The following is a 22,579-nucleotide window of genomic DNA, read 5'->3' on the forward strand; positions in this document are numbered from 1 at the left end:
TTCAATTCAGGCTTAGCTTTTTGTTGTAACAAATCCTAACTCACAAACTTAAACCCTGCTTAAAATACATCCTAACAATTGTCAAATTCACTGTGCTGTAAAAAGAGTTAATAAAAAAAAGATTTTAAAAGTTTCCAAACAAGGGCTTTAAACGCATGCAGAAGAGACTTTGAACAGTGGTAAGATGTAATTCTGCCCTCAGCAAAAGGAGTGAAATTTCATTGTCAAAGTGGCATGTACGGATTGATTGAAGAAGAGGTGCATTTCACACAAGAGTGCTTTTAAAAAAGGTGAAACATGTAGGATATTTTAGATAAATGGACAAGTGAAGTATTTGTACAAAACTATGCACTGTGTCTGTGGCTTATAATGAAAACACATTGGTGGTGATGGCGCAGTGGATGTGACACATGCCTTTGGTGTGGGAGACCTGGGTTCGATTCCCACTGCCAAACAACTAGATGCTCCAGAGGCGTGCAACCTCTGACATATAGCAATTGTAAGTCGCTTTGGATAAAAGCGTCAGCTAAATGACATGTAGCGTAACATTGTACAACTCTAAAGCTGCTTACACACCAACCAGACGGCCGACCGTTGACAGAAAAGCCAGTCGAAATGATTAGTCTCCCCGTGTTGGCCCAAAAAGTGCCACAGAACACACCAAAGAGACGAGACGTAATACATCTTTATAACAGCAGGCAGTGCTAATCTGTATTGTTGCCCAAGAAATAAAAACTGGCAGCTGATTGGACGAACGCGTCACATGGGTTTGTTTTCTCCGGAAATAAAAAGTCAGACTGTCATGGCTGCCGTTCAGAATGAGATCTCATATTGTACTAAAATAGTTCACTGAAACATGTTTCTGAAAACATTTTAAGCGAGAAATAGGCCATGCAGTTGCTGAATCGGTCTTCATTTCAGCTCAACAAAGGTCAGTTTAAAAGATTTTCGTCAGATTTTGAGAGACTCTAGTCACGCTCATTCCTCTCACCATTTCCGTGTGAGTCCCGACTGCCCTGCCGCCGACTGAACATGTCAGGTCGGCAAAAATGAACGCCGACAGCCCCCCAGACTGACGACGGCAAGGGACACACCGAACAGATTCGAGTCACTGACCTCGCCAGACTGTCCAACGGCCGATAATCTCCTTGGTGTGTCAGCACCTTAACAATCAGTTTAGTGGTTACCCTGTGTTACTACACAGCAATAAGTTATTTTTTGTTCCATATTACACATTTTTTATTAAAAGTTGTACTTGTTGAAGTATTAGTATTTTTCTCTGGATACCTTGGACTTAATTTAAAGTTAAAAAGAATAAAAAAGTGGAAAAGGTTTTAAATATTAAAAAGGAATCTTTTGTCCCACTTTGCGATTGCTTTCTGTGCCACAGTTTCACTAAAATCTATAAGATAATTCAATTGTTGTTCAAAAATGGCCCACTGACAATTTGACTGAAAGTCCTTTCCCACTGTGTGACATCATGTCCAGCGTTTAGGAAAAGAAGACGGCGCTCCCGTTCCTTCGGTCCAGTTCCAACATGTCCGTCATAGGAGTTTCACACTTGTCATCAGTGCTGACAATGCTGTACTGAACAGTCTCCGTTTCTGTGGCGGTTTGCTTTGTCCTGTCCTGCAGAACAGCGTGGATCAAGCCCACTGGCACAGGCATCATAGCAAATACGATGAGTATAGCCAAAACGGCCAGAGCCCAGTCTGGGTAGTCCAGGTGCTCCTCAGACGCCTGACGAAAAAGGAATCAAATTAATCACTCAAGGACTTAAACAACCCATTACTTATAACTACTTTGCTTTACATATTCAATGTGATCTGGGAGAAATTCATCACCAAGGGCCTTATTTTAACGATATAAGTGTGTGGCGTGAAGCGCATGGCGCAGGTGCATTTATGCCTAATTTGGCGGCGGAAAAAAAAGGGTCAGTGCACCAGATGCATGGTTCAAAAGGGTTGTACTTCATTGAGTCTTCATTAATTCATAGGGTCGTTTTGGGCGTAACATGCAATAAACCAAACAGTTTCATCTCCCATTCCCTTTAAAAGCCAGGCACGTTTGTACCTTGGTGCATTGCTATTATGATTATAATAATAATCATAATAATTATAATATTTTTATTTGTAATCTTTTGCATGTTTGTGTGCTGCTGCCCTTCCCTGTTAGTGTGTGTGTAACAAGCATAGTGTGCGCGTGCGGTGCATACGCCTAGGCACATTTTACTAATTTGCTGTTAAAATAACAATGAAATGCTGCGTTATTGACTTTAGACCAGGTTTTTGTTGGTCAATGGCACGATCACCTCCCGCTGCCTCAAGATGGCAATACGCCAAGAATTCACCTGAACACACCTCCCTGTAAGACCAGCACGCCCATGGGCGCAGGTGCATTTGCTATTTAAACAACGTGGGCGCTGGACGGTCTTAAAATAGCAAAGACGCTTTGCGTCAGGCTTTGTGCCGGGTGCAAGATAGGGCCCCAAGTATTTCCTTCAGGTTGGGAAGTAGGTGTGGAGAGACTATTTGCTATAGTTTTAAAGGCGGTTTGCCTGAAACATGTCTCGCTGCTGCACTTCCTATAGCTGTTGATGCTTTACTGTAGATAGCTGAGAAAATAGTTTTCAGACTCCACTGTACGAAATCAACAAACAAAAACATAAATGCACCAATGCAACATCCCATCTCGAATAGCTGTTTTTTCCCCAGCGGTAACCCATTAAGGGTGTATTTTTTTTAGATACAATTCTCCATACCGTCTCTCGGTTCCATGCCATATAAGTGGGGCGTTTGATGAACATGCGAATGGTGGTGGCTCCCAGCAGCCCCAGCATAGCAATCAGGCAGATGTATTTCCACAGATACTTGTAAATCACATTGGGACGCCAGCCCAGCATGGCCTCAATGTCATCGAGAAACCTTCAGAAACACAGAAGTAGTTCACTTTCAGAAGTTACTTTTTTCTTTTTTACAAAAAACACTGGTAAGTCTCATAAAACTAAACTGATTAGTTGACATTTAGCTGGAATTTCAGATTTCAAGAGTTAAGACAGTCCATCACAATCTGAAACTATACCTCACCTATCAGCTCCATATAGCCAAGACACACTGAAGGTCTCAAAAACCACCACAATGATGAGGGGCAGAGTGGCGGAGTAATCATCAAACATCATCACAAAGTAGTTCCCACAACGCTGGGTGAAGAGCAGTCCGATTACAAAGCCGATGACGCAGCTGAAAACTGCAACAACATGAACACGTTGGGGTAAAACAGTACTACTTTAAAAGACAGCAGTCAGGCACAATGGATACATTTATGGTTTATCCTAGGGTAATACCGTTAAACTTTACTGTCCAATAGCACTTAATGGGAAACACAAACTTCACACTCATTGTTATTTGGAGTATTGTGCAAAAATCTGGTCAGTCTAATACCACTAGGATTCAAGGCTGAGCAATACAACCAAATTAAATGTATGTATTGTAATGTATGGCTTGCATGGATTCCCCTCCTTAAAAGAAAAACCAATGGCTGAGGTAAAAAAAAAAAGAAGAAAGAAAAGGTGTTTACTTGTGAATTTGGTCTTGTTGTTGGCCAGAGTTTTGAAGCGGTCAGTGAGTGGGGCGAGGATGCCCTCCATAGTGCCAAACATGGTGCTGAGTCCTAAATTGAGCAGCATGAGGAAGAAGAGCGCTGACCAGAAGGGGCTGCCAGGCAGGAGTGACATAGCCTCTGTGAAGGCAATAAAAGCTAGACCTGTGCCCTCCACACCCTGAACACAAACAAGAGTGCCAGCTTTAGCTTTTATGTATTTTTATAAAATACACAAAAATGCATGAAAGCAAATTGATGTTAGTCCAAGAACTCAATATTTACCTGTTGCATCTCTTTTTCCAGGTCACAGTCTGTTAAATTGCCTGGGACATTTTTTCCATAATGTTTAAACCAGGCTCTGTAGTCCTCTAGAGCCACAGAACTGGGATCAGAGTAGTTGAAGTCTGGCATCAGTTTTATGTCCACATTATTACTGTGAAACTGCTCTGATAACTCCCTCATATTACTAAGAAAAGACAAAACAGAACTGTAAACATACAGTTTATGCAAAAAGACATGTCAAGAGAAAAACAGTTCAAAGGGAAATAATTTCAGAGAACATGCAAAATATTTTGTCCGACGCATAGATAATTAAAGAAACTTTGGTACCAGTAAGTTGAAAAAAAGAATAATACTGACATGTTAGATACTAGCAATGCCAAACATACAGGTGTACAGAAAGGCGTACCAGTCTGTACCAATGTGAGGGACAAATTATACTAGTGACTTACACTGAAGAGATTCATGTAGTGCGAGTCTTTTGATGCATAACTCGTTTATCCTGTAATTAAAAACATACCTGACTACACATTCCATGGCCTTGCCTTTGGCGCGGAAGCCGAGCACAGAAAACACCACCAGAGTGGCCAGCACAGATGTGAGGAAGTTTATAGTGGAGACAGTGAAGGCATCGCGGTGGCAGTTGTTGTTCTTGGGATTGTAAGAGGAGTAGGCGATAATGGACCCAAAGCCAAGACCTAAGGCAAAGAAGACCTGCGTGGCTGCCTGCCGCCACACCTGAATGTCGGCCCAAATTTCCAGCTAGAAATGTATAGAGGGAACAGCAGGTGGGTCAGGAAAATTATTCATATCTGCCTCTCGTTTCTACACTCAACCAGACATTTTATCTGCGGATACCTTGGGGTAGAACATGTAGGTGATTCCCTCCAAGGCCCCATTCAGCAGGAGCCCTCGGACGAGGAAGCAGAACAGCACCACGTAGGGAAAGATGGAGGAGAAATACATCACCTAGGAAGTGACAAAGAATGATAACATGAACAATTTAATCCAGACAGCTACCAGTAAAAGTGAGTTTTTTGGTTTTGGCTGTGCGCAAAGGAACAACTCTCCCCAAGTGACTCCCTATCATTTTTATAAATTATCAGTACACATGACGAACTGCACTCATTACTAGAAATTTCCATTTTTTTGTGGTGGTTTTCCTTTATTTGATAGTGACAGTGGATATACAGGAAAGGTGGGAGAGAGAGATGAGGGATCACACGCAGCAAAGGGCCGCAAGTTGGACTCGAACACAGGCTGCTGCAAAGGACTCCGCCTACACGGGGCGCACACTCTTACTGGGTGAGCTAGAAGTCAGCCCAAATATCCATTTCTTTTGCTAGTACGCGGTGCTCCAACAGATTTATTTTTGTTAAATTGCTTCTATGAGCTTATATAAACTGTGTGTTGAATCCAACGGATTTTGCTTCTATAACAACCCATTTCCCCACGGAGATAACGGATGTTTCATCTAATCTCAAGCGTAGAGCCTGCTGCTTGTTATACACTGAACATATGGCTCTCTTAATCAAGGTTATTCAGTCTGTACAGTAATTCCGTGAAACAGCTGATTTCAGCCTGAGCAGTAATAAACTTCCCCGCAGATGTTAGCTCTAACATTTAATACAGAAGATAATTAGTTCCACACCTGATACATTTGTTCCAGGCAGGGATGCATTCCTGTGTTTGTTCATTATAATGTATAGCACTTCGGAGACTGAACTGGCTGATATGAGTTAGGGATAACAAACAACAGTATTAAATAAATGCTAATTTACAAAACTCCCAATACTTAACAATGTGGATGTTGCCATTTGAAGTGGGTCAACAGCTAAGCCAGACATTCCAGAGAGATTCCCTCACCCATAATAACCCTGGAAGCTAAGCCCAACACATGACTGGGATTTGAGCAAACAGAGTGCCAAAACAATGTAGCACAGGATCCAATTGTGTTATGTCTACCTTGACAGAGGACTTGATACCCTTGGACATTCCCAGGCACACGACTGTCCAGGCCGCCAGCAGACAGCAGACCACGTAAGGGTTGAAAGAGCCCGTCTCATCAATTGAGTCTGTGATATCCAAGGCTTTGCGGTACCAGAAATACGATGTGGGGGAGCTCGTTTCACATTCTTTTACTGTTGTAAAGAGAACAAAAAAAAAAAATCAAATAATAGTGTAACATGTAACACACAGCTAATTCAGTTACAAATTAATTACTCCTCATGCCTTTTGAACCTTAAAGGAATACTTCACACTTATAATCCTTTGTATTTTAATTACTTTCTCTGCATTACCTTGAATTTTTTACAAAACATTTGTTTTTGTCACACAATGGAGTAAATCCTAATAAATTGAAGTAATAGGGGGCTGTGCTTAATAAACCGCAAAACTATATCAATAATAGCACTACTTAATAAACAGTATAAATTATTACTCGTCTGTGACAGTAGTGGCAGAAGTGTTGTAAATAGTAAGGCTTTAGCAAATATACATGTGTTTGGGAAGTACTGAGCATACGACTGGATAAATGAGACTTCGATTACACAGCACGTGTTGCGTGAGAGTTTGTAAACGGATGTTTTGATATAGTTTTTCTGTTAAACGCGGCCCCCCATTTACTTCAATTCATCAAGGATTTACTCCGTTTTCAGATTCTGCTTTCACCATGGAGTCATCCACAAATGACAAGGTTTTCTTCCAGAATTCAGGATAACACAGTGTGAGTAAATGATATTCAGAATGATGACTTTAAGTGTGAAGTACTCCTTTAATGCTGCATGTTTACCTGTTACATTCCCCTGTTCTGGGCACTGTTCCCAAGGCAACGGGTACTGGAACGAGTTCCCAAGATAGAAAAGACTCCATGCAAGGATCACGTTGTAATAGAGAGCCACGAAGAAACATACCTGAGGACATGGGAGAACAAGAGTATCCGGTTTTTATCATCACACAACAGCCTGCCTCTTTGCAAATACTTCATCATAGTTTTTTTCCAATTGACTACACCATTGCTCCCTCGCCCTACTCATACAGCACTGTGCTTTTCTAGACAATGGCAAAAAGGTGTTCCGGGAAACAGGAAATTACTGACTGAAGCAGAAATGTACAACACAAAATGACACCTGGAATACATTCATCATCATATACTTAACAATCCTAAAGGTGGGTCAATCATTTACAAATCAGTATTTTACCACACAGCTGGAGTAGCCGATCCCTGCCAGCTTGGGGGAGATGTACTTCCACACTCCGATGCTGCCCTGTCGGATGGCCTGACCGGCTGCCAGCTCCAGGAAGAACAAGGGAATGCCCACGACCATCATCAGCAGTACATACAGGAGGAGAAACGCTCCTGAGGAGAAGAGGTGACCAGCACTCGGTTAAGAAATGAGCACAACAATTTGATACACCGAACCGACATGATGTAAAGGAGAAGCAGAAGTTTGTGCCAGACTGTGATCTTTAAATCCCACACCATTCTGATGACTGCCACCTGCAATACAATGTTCTTTTGAAAATATGTCTAAAAAGGTGTGGACACACAGGGCCGACGGCCGACCGTTGACAGAAAAGCCAGTCGAAATGATCAGTCTCCCCGGGTTGGTCCAAAAAGTGCCACCGAACACACCAAAAAGACGAGACGAGACGTAATACATCTCTATAACAGCAGGCGGCACTAATCTGTATTGTTGCCCAAAAAATAAAAACTGGCAGCTGATTGGACGAACGCGTCACATGGGTTCGTTTTCTCTGGAAATTCAAAGCCAGACTGTCATGGCGGCCGTTCAGAATACGATCTCATATTGTACTAAAATAGTTCACTGAAACATATTTCTGAAAACATTTTAAGCGAGAAATAGGCCATGCAGTTGCTGAATCGGTCTTCATTTCAGCTCAACAAAGGTCAGTTTAAAAGATTTTAGTCAGATTTTGAGAGACTCTAATCACGCTAATTCCGCTCGCCATTTCCGGGTGAGTCCCGACTGCCCTGCCGCCGACTGAACATGTCAGGTCGGCGAAAATGAACGGCGACAGCCCCCCCCCAGACTGACGAAGGCACAGGACACACCGAACAGATTCGAGTCACTGACCTCGCCAGACTGTCCAACGGCCGATTATCGGCCCTGTGTGTCAGCACCTTTAGTCATTCTAAAGGTTAAATAAGATACATGAAGCTTTTTCTGATTATTTCATTTGGTTACAACGATGCATGGCACATAAGCACAAACTTTGTAACATGTCATACCCCCCTCTCTCTCCCATTTCCTGTATGCCTCGTCACTGTCAATTGCCGCAATACCAACTCCCCAAAGACACCAAAGACAAAAGTAAAAAAAAAGCACCAACTTGTGGCGGCCGGAACCAAACTTTAATTTAATCGTTATGGACAATGTCCATATTTTTCCATAGAGTTTACATAGTTTCCCTTAGAAACAGATGATGGAACATCAGACTTCAGAGCAGTGTTTTTTTTGTGTTGCTTACAGATAGTTTATACATCTATAAACATTATGTTAATGCATTCTACATGCATGGAATAGTCTCTCTTTCTGGTACTCTCTCTCTCTCTCTCTTTATATCACATTCTTGCCCTGTGATGATGACACAGACTAAAATACAGTATATTCTGCACCCATAACATTTGTGAGTCCCATGGGACCCACAGGACCCAATCCTATCCAGCCATCTAACATGGATGACAATAATAGGTACTCACCTCCTCCATTTTGATGGCACAAATATGGAAACCTCCACACATTTCCGAGCCCGACGCTGAATCCCACCTGAGCCAAAAAATACTCTACTTTACTGTTCCATCCTGCTCGAGCGGCAGGCTCAGACGAGCCCTGCTGGCTCTCTTCACCAACATAGCAGTCGATCTCGGACTCTGTGGTTCCTGTCCTGTCATCGTCAGTTGGCAAGGGCTGCTTCTCCATCTAAGAAAAAAAATGGTAAGAATGGATAGTACATAAGCACTGTGCTGTGGCTGACCACCCATGATAGTCAACACAGCTACCCTGTTGATTTCTCATAGATTTATGAAGACTTTTCTGCAGCTTGTTTTTGGGGATACTGCACAGTCATTTGTGGCCGTTACTTTTGGTATACCTGAAATAGACATACTACTCTGACTCCAGCAAGCAATGATACTTTTTCATGGATACACTGGTGCGCTCTCTCACTGTGTGTGTGTGTGTGTCCGAGCTAAAACTGATATGCAGTCTAATCTAACAGTCCTGTGATAAATCCTACCTTCATGAACGTCTTAATGCTCAGTTTTTATAGTTTTAGAGTGTTAAATAAACGTCATGGCGATTAAAAGCCTGGCACCTTAGTGTAGCCTAACGTTACATAAGAGCAGCCAGCTATCCCACCAGGTGTGGTTAATTGCATTAGCCTATCCTTAACGCGGGAATAAAATAATCCTTGATTAGACTAACGTTACATGAGTCCAATAAAAACTCACATACTTGATATTACTTTGAGCACCTGATTCCAAACATCATGTTCATATCATCTTTACTTTTAAGAAATAAAGTTGTAGTCTTTTGCGCGGTGCCTGAACATGGTCAAGTAACGTTTACGTTACATCCGCGACCATCTGTCTTTGTCTGGACTGTCTGATACTGTGAACACACAAAAAACACTTCTGGTAAACAAAACTGACCTGTCACCATAAAATGTCGTCAACGAAGAGGTAGAACAACAGATAGAATAACGGAGAATATCGGCGATAATATTTTATTCTTAGGTCCTTTCAAAGCAGGAAACGAGCACGTGTGGCTGTTGTTTGATCTGTCACTTTGTTATCAACCACGTCGCGAGCTGAGTTATGGTTCTGTTTCTGTTTGTCAAAATAAATGTAATATATCAGATACTTTGATGCCGATATTTAACTATATAGAAATATATAAAAACTCATATGTGCGTTGATAATTCTCTTTCTTATAGCCGGCTTGTTCTCGCGGTTTATTGGCGTAGCCGTGGGTTTGGTTCTTCCGCGTGACGCAAGACAATTACTACGTGCTGCTTTCAGGGGCTGCACGAAATCTGTATACCATAGGTAGCTCGGACACAAGTACAAGCATCCTGTTGCGATGGTCATTTCATAATCTATTAATGTCGTTTATTTCTCTAATGAATCGATTAATCGTCTACAAAATGAGATAAAATATTGAAAAGTATCCATCAGTTTTTTAAGAACCCAAGGCAAAGTCTTCAAATAGTTTGTTTTGTTCAACTAGGCTAACGATCCAAAAGCCAAAAACTATGAAATTTAAAACGGTAGAAAACAAAGAAACTCAGCTCACATTTTAAAAGCTGAAACCAGTGAATGTTTGTCTTTTTTATTATTGACTTATCGTCGCTTCATAAAGGTGCAAGGAAAATAAATAGAAATACTCCAGTTAAGTTCAAATAATAAAAAAAAGGTAGTATACGATAGGCTACTCAAGTAGTGAAAGGGTTACGGGTGCTGTACTGTATGTAGTTTAAAAGTGGAAGTGGGACCCTACCACTCTTTTAGTATTTATCATAGCAGGGGTCGTCTGTAATTGACAGGACACCATTTTAAATAGTAACGATGACAAGTTGATATAATAAAATTAAATCATCTGATCACATTTGATCCACGTTTTAATGGATTGTCAAACATAACGCGGCGAATATTCACAATCGGTTCAGTTTTCTGTAGCCATATATCCCTGGTTTAGTTAATTTTAGTTTATGAAAAAATAAATAAAACTGGCTGATGCAATAGTCGGCTCCTATCATCGTGCATAGACTGCAATCATGTCACGTCCTTGAACAGTGCTGTAACAGCATTCCTTTTTAGATTCTGTAAACAAATGATCAGTCCCACAGGATAGCTAGTTCTCACAGTATTGACCTAACAGTGACATTTCTCTGAAACGCACCGCGTAGTCACACACGCTGCATGCCACGTATGCCTGTTTTGGAGGCAAATAAAACACACAGTCTACTGCCACTACCAACTCATACTAGGCCTACAGTATAATTTGCGCTTGGAAATTACGGGATGTATTTATTAATAAGTGATAAATACCTTGTGGTATGAAATGATAGAGCTATAGGTCCTTGACAAAGTTTCCAAATGTCCAAAAACCAAAGTCAAGTGGTCACCTCTCTTGCTGCCACTTCACCTGACTCCGCCTACCTCTCCTATTGGCGGATAAAGTGGAGACTTGTCCACCTCCAATAAAAGACTGTTATGAAATGTGACACCCCACTTTTTTAAACTCCATAGTATACATGGAGTACCCCTGCCACACCCCCAAACCTAATGCATGTGCATAAACATGTTTAGTTTATTCCCAAGGTGCCAAGAAGTTGTAGGCTAACTATCAGTAACATGCTAAAAATTTGCAACTGTTCCAATAATGTTATAAGGTTTAAATGCAGTTCAAAACCTTATATACACTGCTAGAATCATATTGTGGTGAGTGAATAGTGAAACTCTACTGGAATCTGCTTAAAGCATACACTCCCCCCCAGGTTGCTAAAAATCCCAAATTCCAAGAGAAAATACAGAGAACATGATCTCAGTTTTGCCAGTTGTAGCCATGGCACTGTACAATTTCACCAAATGTTCCCCAATGTGAAATGTGTGCACTTGTTGGGTATACAGGAGAAAGAATGAGTAAATATTTGTATCTCTAAGGTGAGGTAGTAGATGGGGCGGGGCTGCGTAAGGTGACACACCTCTGCCCTAAAAGCTTTTAATACTATGTAGAGGAGAGTGAGTTACACTAAGACCCAGAACACTGAAAGGTTTTACTGTTAACACCAGGATTAAAGTATTGGAAGCCTATCAACCTTGGTAAGTTGAGCAAACATCCATTTCCAATCATCACTCTCTGTTGTAGTCAGAATTCATAACATTTAAAACTACTTAACTCTTAAATGAATTTGGGAACGTACAGTTACAATGAATCAGAAACTGCACTGAAAGACTTTGTGAAACTTTGTCACGTTTGATATTTTTTGTGCCACCTGTGTTTACTGTGTACTAATTTATCAATTTACTTTCAAAACGTAGCCCCTGCTAATTCAATCTTTTTGCCCATTTAATGGAACTGCTTGTGTGGATTTACTGAAATTCAAAATTGAATCATAGGTCAACACATTTATATTATTTAGCAAAATTCTGACCAAAAACATGCCCTTTTTCCTCCCAAATTGTGTTGTAATATAGACATGTCCTATTGAGTGAACAGTGCATTATAACAATACTCTGGGTGATATTGTGTGTTTTGTAACACAGGGTGATGTGCTGAGGTCCTTTTCTTACTAATGCTTTTTTTGTATAGGAAGGTTGATTCTCAGAAGGGCTGATGTAGGAATTCAGTCATCTTAAAATGTATTTTAACTTAACAATAGTGTGCACACATTGCAATGCTAATTTTGGTCAGACTTTTATTTTTGAAATACTATTTTATTAAATGAGTACGAAACCAACCACACCAGTTTGGCTCAGGCTGTATGCACAAAAAAAGATGGGAACTACTTTTGGTAAAGTATTTTTTAAATGAAACTAGTCCTAAGGAAATGTAAAGTGATACTGGAAGTTTGTTCTCTTGATATCAGTGATTCCAGTATCAATGGCCACTGAGGAGCAGAGAGATTGAACGGTGAGATCCATTGTACTGTTGTCAGACTGGTTGGGCGGCTCACTCACACAGCGTAATGCCAGGTTGCTGAAGCAGAGGCTGGCGTAGACTTAAATAGGGGTATGGAAACATTGAATGAGGACTTGTTAGTCTAGAGAAAGCTAAGATTAAACTGCTGCCTGCCTTAAAACAACACCATCAGTACCAGTTGAACTGTCTGTGAATGGATCAAGGGTCCTTTGACAACACTTTTTGTAACTCCACCTAAAATGTTTTGTGATCCCCTCTATCCAGCTGTGTTTTCATAGAAAGCTGCTCTCCATTTTCTCACACCAGACAAAGGATGACAAACATCTCACGATATCTTGTTAATGTAAGTCTGATCTGATACACCTTTTCCTCAGAGTGATATTCTTTAAAGATGCCTTTTTCTTCAAGTCTTCGTCCTTTACTTCTCTCATCCCTGCTTGCAGCACCTGCTGACATTCTCACTCCAGGACGGGGATGTGCAGAATGTGGAGGAAGCCCAGTCCCGTCTCTCCGTCCTGGCCCAGAGCCAAAAGCTGTGGAGTCAACAGATGTACCTGGATGTTGGAGCGAAGGCCATCCATCTCCGAGACACACAGAGCCAGGTGAGAGCAGAAGCGTGATGGTCAACAAATAGGCCTGTGAATGACTCAATGGATGAAGATTTATAAGAGAAATGCAGTTCATATTTTACATGCATAATGACATTCGATTTCATCTACTCGTGCAGGACGAGCTGGAGAACTATCCTTTCAAATCCATCTACCGCTGTGACGCCATTAACACAGAAAAGCACTTCAAATCCCTCCTTCTGTTGGTCTGCCAAAGTGCAGACCTGAACAAGCCGGACATTCTGTTCTTTAACTGCGAGACTGTGAAGGTGAGTAATAACATGTGAGCACCTTCCCCAGTGTGTCCCGCCTGACTCTCGTGTGTCCGTTTGAATCATCGGCCTGGTTCAGGTTAAACGAGTGATGCCACTTCCTGATTCTTATTCACAGGCAGAGCAAATCCGTGATGACATTGCACGCGCAGTTTCGGGTTCCTCCACCGGCAGCAGGAGTAAGAAGCTCCCTGATGCCCTCAGGTACAGTGAATGTCATGGTGACAAGACAAAAACAAAGTCTCTGACAAAACATCAAAATGGCTCTCTTGTAGTCTTTAAAACTGAAAACCATCCATTTAATGTTGTGGTAATTCAAGCTTTTAAGGGCCCAATTTCCATGTCTTATTGTGGTTTTTAATGGAAGAAAGTGTTTCTGTGTGAATGTTTACATTCACATTGTCTGGGAGGAGGATAATGGGCAGCCAAACAAAAGACAGACACATATAGTAAATGATCATTCAGACCAATCTCCCATTAAACTGTTTGCATTTCTCCTCTATTTCTATTATGTCATATTTTCCCATGAATGAAAGCAGCCATGGTGTCACCATTAACCTGTCTAAGAGCAGAGAGAGAGAGAGAGAGAGAGAGAGAGAGAGAGAGAGAGAGCAGGGAGGACAGTGTAAACAGCTGAGACAGAGAAATACCTGTTTTACTGGTTCCCACATAACTTATGAAGGTGTGACAGAGTTAACCAGACCATTGTGACAGAAAGCAGAGAGAGCAGTGGAGGAATATGACAGCAGCGCTGAACAGATTTTCTTCTTCGGGAAAAGAAATCTCTTTATAGGACGCGTGAAGGACAGACAAAATGTGGTAAGACGGACGGGATGGCTGAATTTTTGGATAATGATTCAGTAAAGCGAGCGTAAACTTTGAGTCAACACTCTCACAGGTATTTGCATTGTTTGGCAAGAGTAGGCAAACGTACAAAGGTTTGTCCACGTCCTTGTGTCTTCCATTTAAAAACTTGCTGCTGGTTTGTTTAAAAGGAGAGTTTAGACTGAAGCACAGTGTTGTGTGCAATGTAGGCTCTAGCCGTGAGAAAGCACAGTCAGACTGTTTACTGTACTTTCAGAGTGGAATAAGGGCAGCAGGGTTGATTTTCAGAGTCATCACATTATGTGTATTGATAGAGGACTGCGTTGTCTGGCTGGATTCACTGACCAAATATGTTGTATCTTGTCTCCAATTCTGCATCAATTTGAGCTCTCAGAATGAAACTGTCTTCAGTCCACTGTGTGTTTGACTTCTTTAAGGGTGTTTCCTGTTTTTGTGCTGAGTGAACGGCCCCTGCAACCATCAACAAGCAGGCTGTGAACATTACCTGTAGTGTGAGTGTAGCAGGGCTGAAACTCTCCCTCTCTTCCTCTAGGCTTCCTCGCAGTGAGGGAAAGATGATCGACCCCTATGAAATCCCGAAACCCCCTGGCCCACATGCTCCAAATCCCCCACCAGCCAATCCTCCACCTTACCCTGGACACAGAGGTAAGAAAAAAGTCAGTTATTTTCACATGAATGCTTGTGTACGGCTTTAAAAGTAAGGGTTTGACATGATAAGAAGGCAAGAGCAAGGAAAAGAGAGAAGTGAGAGGTATTTAGGAGCACAGAGATTGCTTTGTGTGTTTTGTGTGTGTGTAAGGGGGGGGGGTTCAAGGTAAAGGGGGCAGGGATTCCAAATGCAGGAAAGACCAGGGCTATGAATGGAAATGGATGAACTGAATCCTCACCTCTCTTCTACAACAGGCGGGCCTGATATCTCCTTCCTGCGAGCAGAGCGAGAAGTGGTACGCCTCCTTCGTCACCTTTGTGTCTTTTCGGTCACCTGTTTGGCATAGTTCATATCTGAACAGAGTAACAAATTGGTTCTCCCTTCCTCAGGGGATCCTCAATCACTGTTTCAATGACATTGAGATCTTCATGGGCAAGCTGCAGCAGACTGCAGAGGCTGCGACGGTGCTGAACCAGAGGAAGAAGAAAAAGAAGAGAAGTAAAAAGCAAAGTGCTGAAGGTAAAAGGAGAAAGATGGATCTTTTTTGCAGTTGAAATAACACAGCTTATGGGCGCTGATCTATTTTCTTGTGTTTTTCTGTACAACAGAAGATCTGCTCACTGCGAAGGCCCGTCCTCCGCCAGAGGAGGAATTCATCGATATCTTCCAGAAATTCAAATATTGCTTCAGCCTGTTGGTGTGTATCCAGTCAGGCCATACTTAAAAAAAAATTTTTTGGGGGGGGGGGGTTATCTTGCTGTGCTCCATAGTGAATTCTTCTATTTCTTTCTTTATAGGCCCGTCTGAAGTCAACCATCTCCAATCCTTCATCAGAGGAGCTTGTTCACCACATATTCAAACCTTTGGATATGGTGAGTGTTACAACCTCTACATCTCCACTACACACAAGGCCTCGATTAATAAAAAATAACCTGCGTAGGACGTGACGAATATCTTAAAATAAATCTAGTGTCTTGTGATGTCACATAATTTACTATATGGGAGCAGATGTACAGAGGATAAAGGTTTAGATAACATTTGGAGACGGCCATGGTAATTCGGTTCTATAATAGATGTTATTTTGATTATTTACCTGAAGGTAATGGTTCGAAAAGCAGGATAAAGGCAGTATGTTTGACCATGAGCCGGTATTAAACACAAGCGTAAAAAAGAATGTTTCATGTCAGAATAATGGAAATATGTCAGTGTAGTTGAGTACAGAAAGTTCCATTAAGTATTTACACAGGGCAGTTCCCTGTGTGTGTGTGTGTGTGTGTGTATGATAGCCTAATTGAAATTCCAAACACTCAGCAGCATTTCTTTGGTCTGGTTTATGTGGCAGTATTTGTATGCAGGTATGTGTTCTTGGTACACACTTTGATGCAACATTTGGTTTAGATTTGCTTTTTGCTTCAAAGGCCACATTGCTGTCCCCTGACTGCTGCTTTGAATTACAGCACTGGTGTATTCCAGCTGTCAAAAGTAGGTCATTTGTGATGTAAAATAATATGACAAAAATATTGTAACTTTCCAAATCAAAAACTCTTACATGAAAGCCAAACAATAATGTAGCCTTCACTCTTGACATTGCAGTCTGAAAGTACTGCACACACCACGAGTCAGCAGAAACTGGAAGAATTTGACTGATTACAAAAAAAATGTGAATCATCAGACATGGAATGTCAGGTGTGTCTCGGCTGATGTTTGATATAACATTAAAGCAATGAGTTATAAATCAGTCCAAGTGAATCAAAGGGTAGAATGGGTGTGTTTGATTTGTGTATACTGGCACACCTGAATGGAAACAGCCCCATATTTCTGGGACTCGTTTTTGCAGACTGGGAGCATGAATGCTGGTTTTGTCTTATCTGGGTGTGTACAGATGGTGAGAACAACAGGAGGACCAGCTCTGGGAGCCTCAGTGTCCAGCCCCGCCCTGACCAGCTCTGCTGTCTCCCTGCTACAAGACAACCTGAGCGAGGAGGAGAGGCAGCTGTGGACGTCTCTGGGTCCTAACTGGACGCTGCCGCGGTCAGTACCAACAATCACTGGGCCAGCCAGTCTGGCAGTGGTATTTTTTTTTAAGTGAAGTAACATGGAATATATTTAGTTTATTTTTGCCTGGCTTCTCCTGAGATAATTTATTATACCTCTTCTTTGTCATATGTATCAAATATTGGCTGCTCGTTCACCTGTAGCATAGCATAAAATCGACAGTGACATTTGATTTGTTATTGTAATGTTTTAATGGGGAATTTTTGTGTAATAAATATTTACACCTAACCAACAGGACATACTGTAAAAATGGTCCAATCTGTAGATATTTAGTATTGGCACAAAATAGTGGCTACTGCCATATTTAAAGGCCCCATATTGTTAAAAAGTGAAATTTCCATTTCCTTTTTTTAAATTATAAATCAGGTTGAGGTGCTATATAAATACTGTAATACTGTTTTTGAACATTAAATCATGTAAACATGTTCTAGTAGAAACCCAAAATACACGGATGAACCTGAAAATGAGCATGATATGGAACATATGATATGTGTTAACTTCAAAAACTGGATGGAATTTTGTTTACACTGTAGACTATATCAATAACGTTTCATTTCTGGGATTGTTCAGGTCCCTCATTTCAGCCGGGTGTCTGTCACCTTCCATTTCCTTTGTGTTGGCATTCTAAACTCTGGTCGATTAATGAGGACTATCTAACTGCTCCTCAGATCTCTGCAGGGTGAATCCAGACAGCTAGCTAGACTAGATCTGTCCAATCTGAGTTCCTTCCCAAGGCTATTTTGCAGAGGCACCGTTGCTGCGTCCGGCGCTTAGCACCACCCAAGACGATTGTGATTGGTTTAAAGAAATGGCAATAAACCAGAGCACGTTTTTCTCCCGTCCGGGAATGCTGTGTGGACCAGCCAGACCCTCCTCCTCCGCAGCGCTGTGGAGGAAGGTCTGGCAATGCGAGACTAGTCACACTGTAAAGTAAAACCCAAGCGTAACGAGGGCCAACGCAGTGACTGTCTGTTTGTGCTTTCTCAGCTCTCAGCTCAGAGGGCCTGTGGCCCCCTACACTCCTGTGTTCTTGGACGGTTGGAAGCCGGAAGCCTCGAGAGCAGACGGGCAGGTTTGGGAGGATCCGGTCGACTCACAGCACAAACATGAAGCCCTCCGAGTACAACAAGCGGTAAGGAATACCTGTGTGTGACACTATATGAGTTAGACACTTGCTCCATTGTGTGTCAAAGGAGAGGAGCATGTGTGTACGAGTGTGTGAAAGTACAACACACGGGTTGAACGTAATAACAGACGCACATTATTCCTGTGCAGTTAACAATTTTTGGCATACGTTTTAATTATTAACAATGCTCCCATTGCCACATTAAATGAATGTTGAAAGAGATGTTTTTGCTGATGAAAAGACTTCAAGCATCTTACTTTACTCTCTTGGTTAGTCGCCTTGTTTTTCTCTTGAAAGCGGACTCATAAAAGAGGAAACTCTATGAAGCTGTTTCTCTCTGCCCTGTGTGTCTGTTGTATATTCATGAATGTCCATCTCGCTTTCAGCCACAGCAGCAACAGCCACAGCCAGTTGGTCCGGCAGACCCCCATACCAGTGATGAAACGTAGGTGATCTTAAAGAAGCAAATCCACCCTCTGCTACAATTTCCCCCTCGACCGCATGATAACTAGGGTTGGGTACCGAAACCCGGTTCCACTATGGAAGGAATCAGACCAGATTAGAATGCAAATTTCGGTTCCTCATTTCGGTTCCACTTAATGGGTCAACTGAAATATTTTCCCTCTGTCGCTCCGAAACGGACGTAAAACTATCACCCTTTCTCTTTCTTATTATATATTTAAGTACTTTAAAACGTTAATATATTGTTAAATTTAAATAATTTATTTGATGTCATTTTTCCGTTTTTCAAGAATCGGTTTAGGAATCTGAATCGTTTTAAAAATACCGGTTCGGCATCGGAATGGTAAAAATCCAAACGGTACCCAACCCTAATGATAACAGCCTGTCTCCTTTCCTCTCAGAGACGGCAGCACACTCCCACCAGAGTCTGACAGGCTCTACAGCTGCACTTACGACTTCATAGCCAGGAACAGCAGTGAGCTTTCAGTGCAGCAGGGGGAGACACTCGAGGTAATAAAGTCAAGTAGTACACAGAGTAAGGCCTCATAAAGGTTGATCAGATACACCCAACAGTACGCTGACTGAGTGCAACTTGTCCGTCTGACAGGTGATTGAATCGTCCAAGCGCTGGTGGAAGTGTCGCAATCGGTTCGGCCAGATCGGATTTGTTCCCTTCAATATCCTGGATCCCTTGGCTCACATAGACAGCCCCGGGAACAATAAACCTCCCAGTGTAAGACACAAACACACACACACACACACACACACACACACACACACACACACATACACACACACACACACACGTATGCTTTCACCTGTACATACCCGAGTGAATTCCAGTGTGATTTTCTCATTCCTGCAGGCTCCAGCTCCGCCTCCCCTCGCCAAGACCTTCTCTGGCGTCCCACGCAGCTCTTCTCCTGCTACACCCCAGGCCAACACCCACACCCCCCAGCGCCCATACAGTCAACATATACCGGCCTCAGATGACACAGATAATAAAGGTACCAAAAAAGTGGGTGTGTCACATAAATGCTACAAGGTAGTTTGAATATTAGGAGCTATAATGTCATATACTCTGTGTGTGAGTGTGTGTGTGTGTGTGTGTGTGTGTGTGTGTGTGTGTGTGTGTGTGTGTGTGTGTGTGTGTGTGTGTGTGTGTGTCCGAGATTAAAAGCACACAGACTGGATTGACTACAAAATTTGCGGTTGTATTCCCCTGCCAACTAGTCATGTTGCAGTTTCCTTCCATGTCTGTCCAGACTCATACGTGTAGGCTAGTGAAGACTTTGAAGGAAATTAATATTTTTTTGGAGAAACATGGATGCTTTACATACATCTTCAACCCGGCAGCACAGAAAATCTATACAATCACCACAGTTCCAACGTGGACGCCCAAGATCAGTGTCACCAGTTCATCTTGAGATATCGGACGGACGGCCAATATGTAAGGGTTAATGCCCGACGAGGTGTCCATTGTCAGGTATTAATGGACGACGGTGAGGCGTGAACCGTCCGACGCGCAGCCTCCGCCGAAGTCCATTAATACCTGACAATGGACACCTCGAAGGGCATTAACCCGCTTATACCATGGTCACTTGCCAAATAACACATTTTTAAAACATTAGTTCATATTTTAATTAGTTTTACAATCGAAATCTAAAGTTCATCCAAACAATAACTCCGTTTCCCTGGTTACGCCTGACGGTTTGACTAATACCTGGAACAATCATTCCCATCCATCAGATTCGTATTCAATGCAAACGTTGTTCTCTCCACCAGGAATTAGGAAGAACCTTAGATACGACTTGCCTCCCTTAGCAACCGGAGATATTTATATAGTCCGCTCAGCTGATAGAACCCTTCAGTTAAGCTACGAGCCAGAAAGCTAACGCTATGCTAGCAAGATCCAAAGTCAATAACATTGCTTACAGTTGGCCATCAGTAAAAATAATTTGACAGTATGTTGAACAGCAAGACAAGCTAGCTATCCAGCCATGTCATTGTCCCCAAAACAATATAACGACTTTAACGAAGAATTTGATCCGCGATGTGTAACGTTACTGTCGGTTGCAGCGGCGCAGGCTGAAGCAGCGAGCTGAACAGTGAACGGGATGTGAGATAACGTTATTCGCTGTGAAACTGAGTCAGTCCAGAGGGGCAGCAGAACTTACTTCTTGCAGCCTGTGTGCTTTAGCGCCATCCTGTGGTGTTCAGAGGACGATTTGGAAATAATAAATCCACATTTCCTTTTTGATTTAATGTAGCGCATTCATATAGAACAGTAAACAGTCAGTTTCACCGAACTCCTTTAGTAGGTGTCCTACATCACTTTTTAATGGACACCCTGCAGCCAATCAGAATCGAGTATTCACCCAGACCATGGTATAACACTTTTTAATGGACACCCTGCAGCCAATCAGAATCGAGTATTCATCCAGACCATGGTATAAGAAAACATAATGGCTCCAGCACTGAGGCATGGAAAAAAAAGAGCTATACGTTAATATGTACTTAATTATGTAATTATGTCACTTTTAAATGTTCCAGTCATGTTGATGAATGACGAGCTGCTCCAGAGGCTGACCAATGGAAAGACCAACGTGAACAAACCTCTGGTCATCCCTCGTTCCGCAGAGACGTCCGTGCCTCTGGACTACCACTCTCCTCCAGACGAGGTAGCCGAGTGGCTCCGGGGGAAGGGCTTCAGTGGACCGTGAGTGACATCACAACTCTGGACCAGATGTTTACAGACTGGGAGTGCTCCCAGTATAATGTTATCCGTTCTTTAAAAAGTCAACATAAGATGACCGCTTCCTCCTCCCTTTTACATTGATAAACATCCTTTAAAGGAAATGAATACAAGTTTTTTTTTTTTTTTGTTCAGCTTTGGAGTCATTTGTATGTTTTGTCCCTCAGGACGGTGTCATGTTTGGGAGTGCTGACAGGCGCCCAGCTCTTCTCTCTCAACAAGGAGGAGCTACGAGCTGTGATTCCAGACGAGGGCGCCAGAGTGTACAGCCAGCTCACTGTGCAGAAAGCACTGCTCGAGGTGAAAGGACAATTATGCCCCCCCCCCCCTCTGTTTTTAAATCAAAGTTAATGACAAAACAATTGAGTAAGCAGTAAACACATTTGACCAGTAATCAAGCAAGTCAATATTTGAGAGTGTGTAGAGATATCAGAACATTTCTGACAGCAGGCAAGGACAAAATCTTGAGTATAATATTTTTTTTTTCATTGGATGCACTAAAAATCACAGCAAGTTACAAAGGGTTAACCCCCCCCCACAAAAAAAAAACCCCACTAGTTTAGGACAGTCACACTGCATCCAGTCTCCAAAGTGCAATTATAGTTTTAAAATATTTTAAACAGAATCGGGTAGTTGGAAAACTTGATACTGAAAAGGTCTCTATTCAGCCTTGTAGCCACATTAACACCTTTTGAACTCTGTTGTTGAGGGCATTTTAATTCTAGGCAAATACTGTATCAGATGCTTAAGTATATAGAGGTTTGTATTACAACACAGCATTCTCCTTCATACAAAATACTGAGCCTTTAACCTTCATCTGGTCTAATTTGCTTCGGCTTTCTACAGGATGCGAGAAGGGCCACGGAGTTGGAGACAGTCATGGAGAAACAGAAAATGAAGGTGGATCTGAAACTGGAGAGCAGCACATTGTGAGCAGCAGGCGCTCCTACATCATTAAGAGTTTTACATGAAGGATTGTGTTCTTCTGTCAGATAGATAGATAGAGATATATATATATATATATATATATATATATATATATATATATATATATATATATATATATATATATATATCCAGAGAGCAAACATGCAAGTGACTTGACCATCTAACATTGTCTGCCAAGCCCATCATGCTATACCATATGTGCTATTATGACATAATTAGTTCATCTTAAAAGCATTTGGCAGCAAATCATAATGTAAGATTTTAATGGAAGCAGTCGCTGTGCAAATTAATTGTAACATTAAAGAACACTATT

General features: G+C 41.9%; 2 protein-coding genes across 5 annotated transcripts; one reads left to right on the plus strand and one right to left on the minus strand.

The window, feature by feature from the left end:
• Positions 1-1,056: 1,056 nt before the first annotated feature.
• On the minus strand, positions 1,057-13,045 carry LOC120551445 (sodium-dependent neutral amino acid transporter B(0)AT2-like). Of its 4 annotated transcripts, none has more exons than XM_039788870.1 (12): positions 12,909-13,045; positions 8,603-8,822; positions 7,080-7,237; positions 6,671-6,791; positions 5,845-6,020; positions 4,738-4,848; positions 4,400-4,641; positions 3,883-4,066; positions 3,577-3,778; positions 3,087-3,246; positions 2,762-2,924; positions 1,057-1,740 (listed from the first exon to the last, which is right to left on the minus strand). In XM_039788870.1, the coding sequence occupies exons 1-12, from the start codon at positions 12,999-13,001 to the stop codon at positions 1,492-1,494; spliced, it is 2,079 nt and encodes a 692-aa protein (XP_039644804.1). In that variant the 5' UTR covers positions 13,002-13,045; the 3' UTR covers positions 1,057-1,491. The 4 variants fall into 4 exon arrangements, with proteins under 4 accessions (XP_039644804.1, XP_039644807.1, XP_039644806.1 ...); XM_039788873.1 differs by lacking the exon at positions 12,909-13,045 and adding an exon at positions 10,952-11,077 and having other exon boundaries at positions 1,492-1,740; XM_039788872.1 differs by lacking the exon at positions 12,909-13,045 and adding an exon at positions 9,554-9,924 and having other exon boundaries at positions 1,492-1,740.
• Positions 11,623-22,334, plus strand: LOC120551446 (epidermal growth factor receptor kinase substrate 8-like protein 1). The gene is made up of 19 exons (XM_039788874.1): positions 11,623-11,725; positions 12,810-12,888; positions 12,989-13,147; positions 13,273-13,422; positions 13,544-13,629; positions 14,804-14,916; positions 15,175-15,215; positions 15,310-15,439; positions 15,529-15,617; positions 15,718-15,792; positions 16,803-16,951; positions 17,963-18,107; positions 18,488-18,546; positions 18,965-19,073; positions 19,171-19,296; positions 19,429-19,570; positions 21,117-21,282; positions 21,486-21,618; positions 22,165-22,334. The coding sequence occupies exons 2-19, from the start codon at positions 12,859-12,861 to the stop codon at positions 22,249-22,251; spliced, it is 1,989 nt and encodes a 662-aa protein (XP_039644808.1). The 5' UTR covers positions 11,623-11,725; positions 12,810-12,858; the 3' UTR covers positions 22,252-22,334.
• The last annotated feature ends 245 nt before the right edge of the window (positions 22,335-22,579 follow it).

The sequence above is a fragment of the Perca fluviatilis genome, chromosome 21 (genome assembly GCF_010015445.1).
Source record: "Perca fluviatilis chromosome 21, GENO_Pfluv_1.0, whole genome shotgun sequence".
Lineage (NCBI taxonomy): Eukaryota > Metazoa > Chordata > Actinopteri > Perciformes > Percidae > Perca > Perca fluviatilis.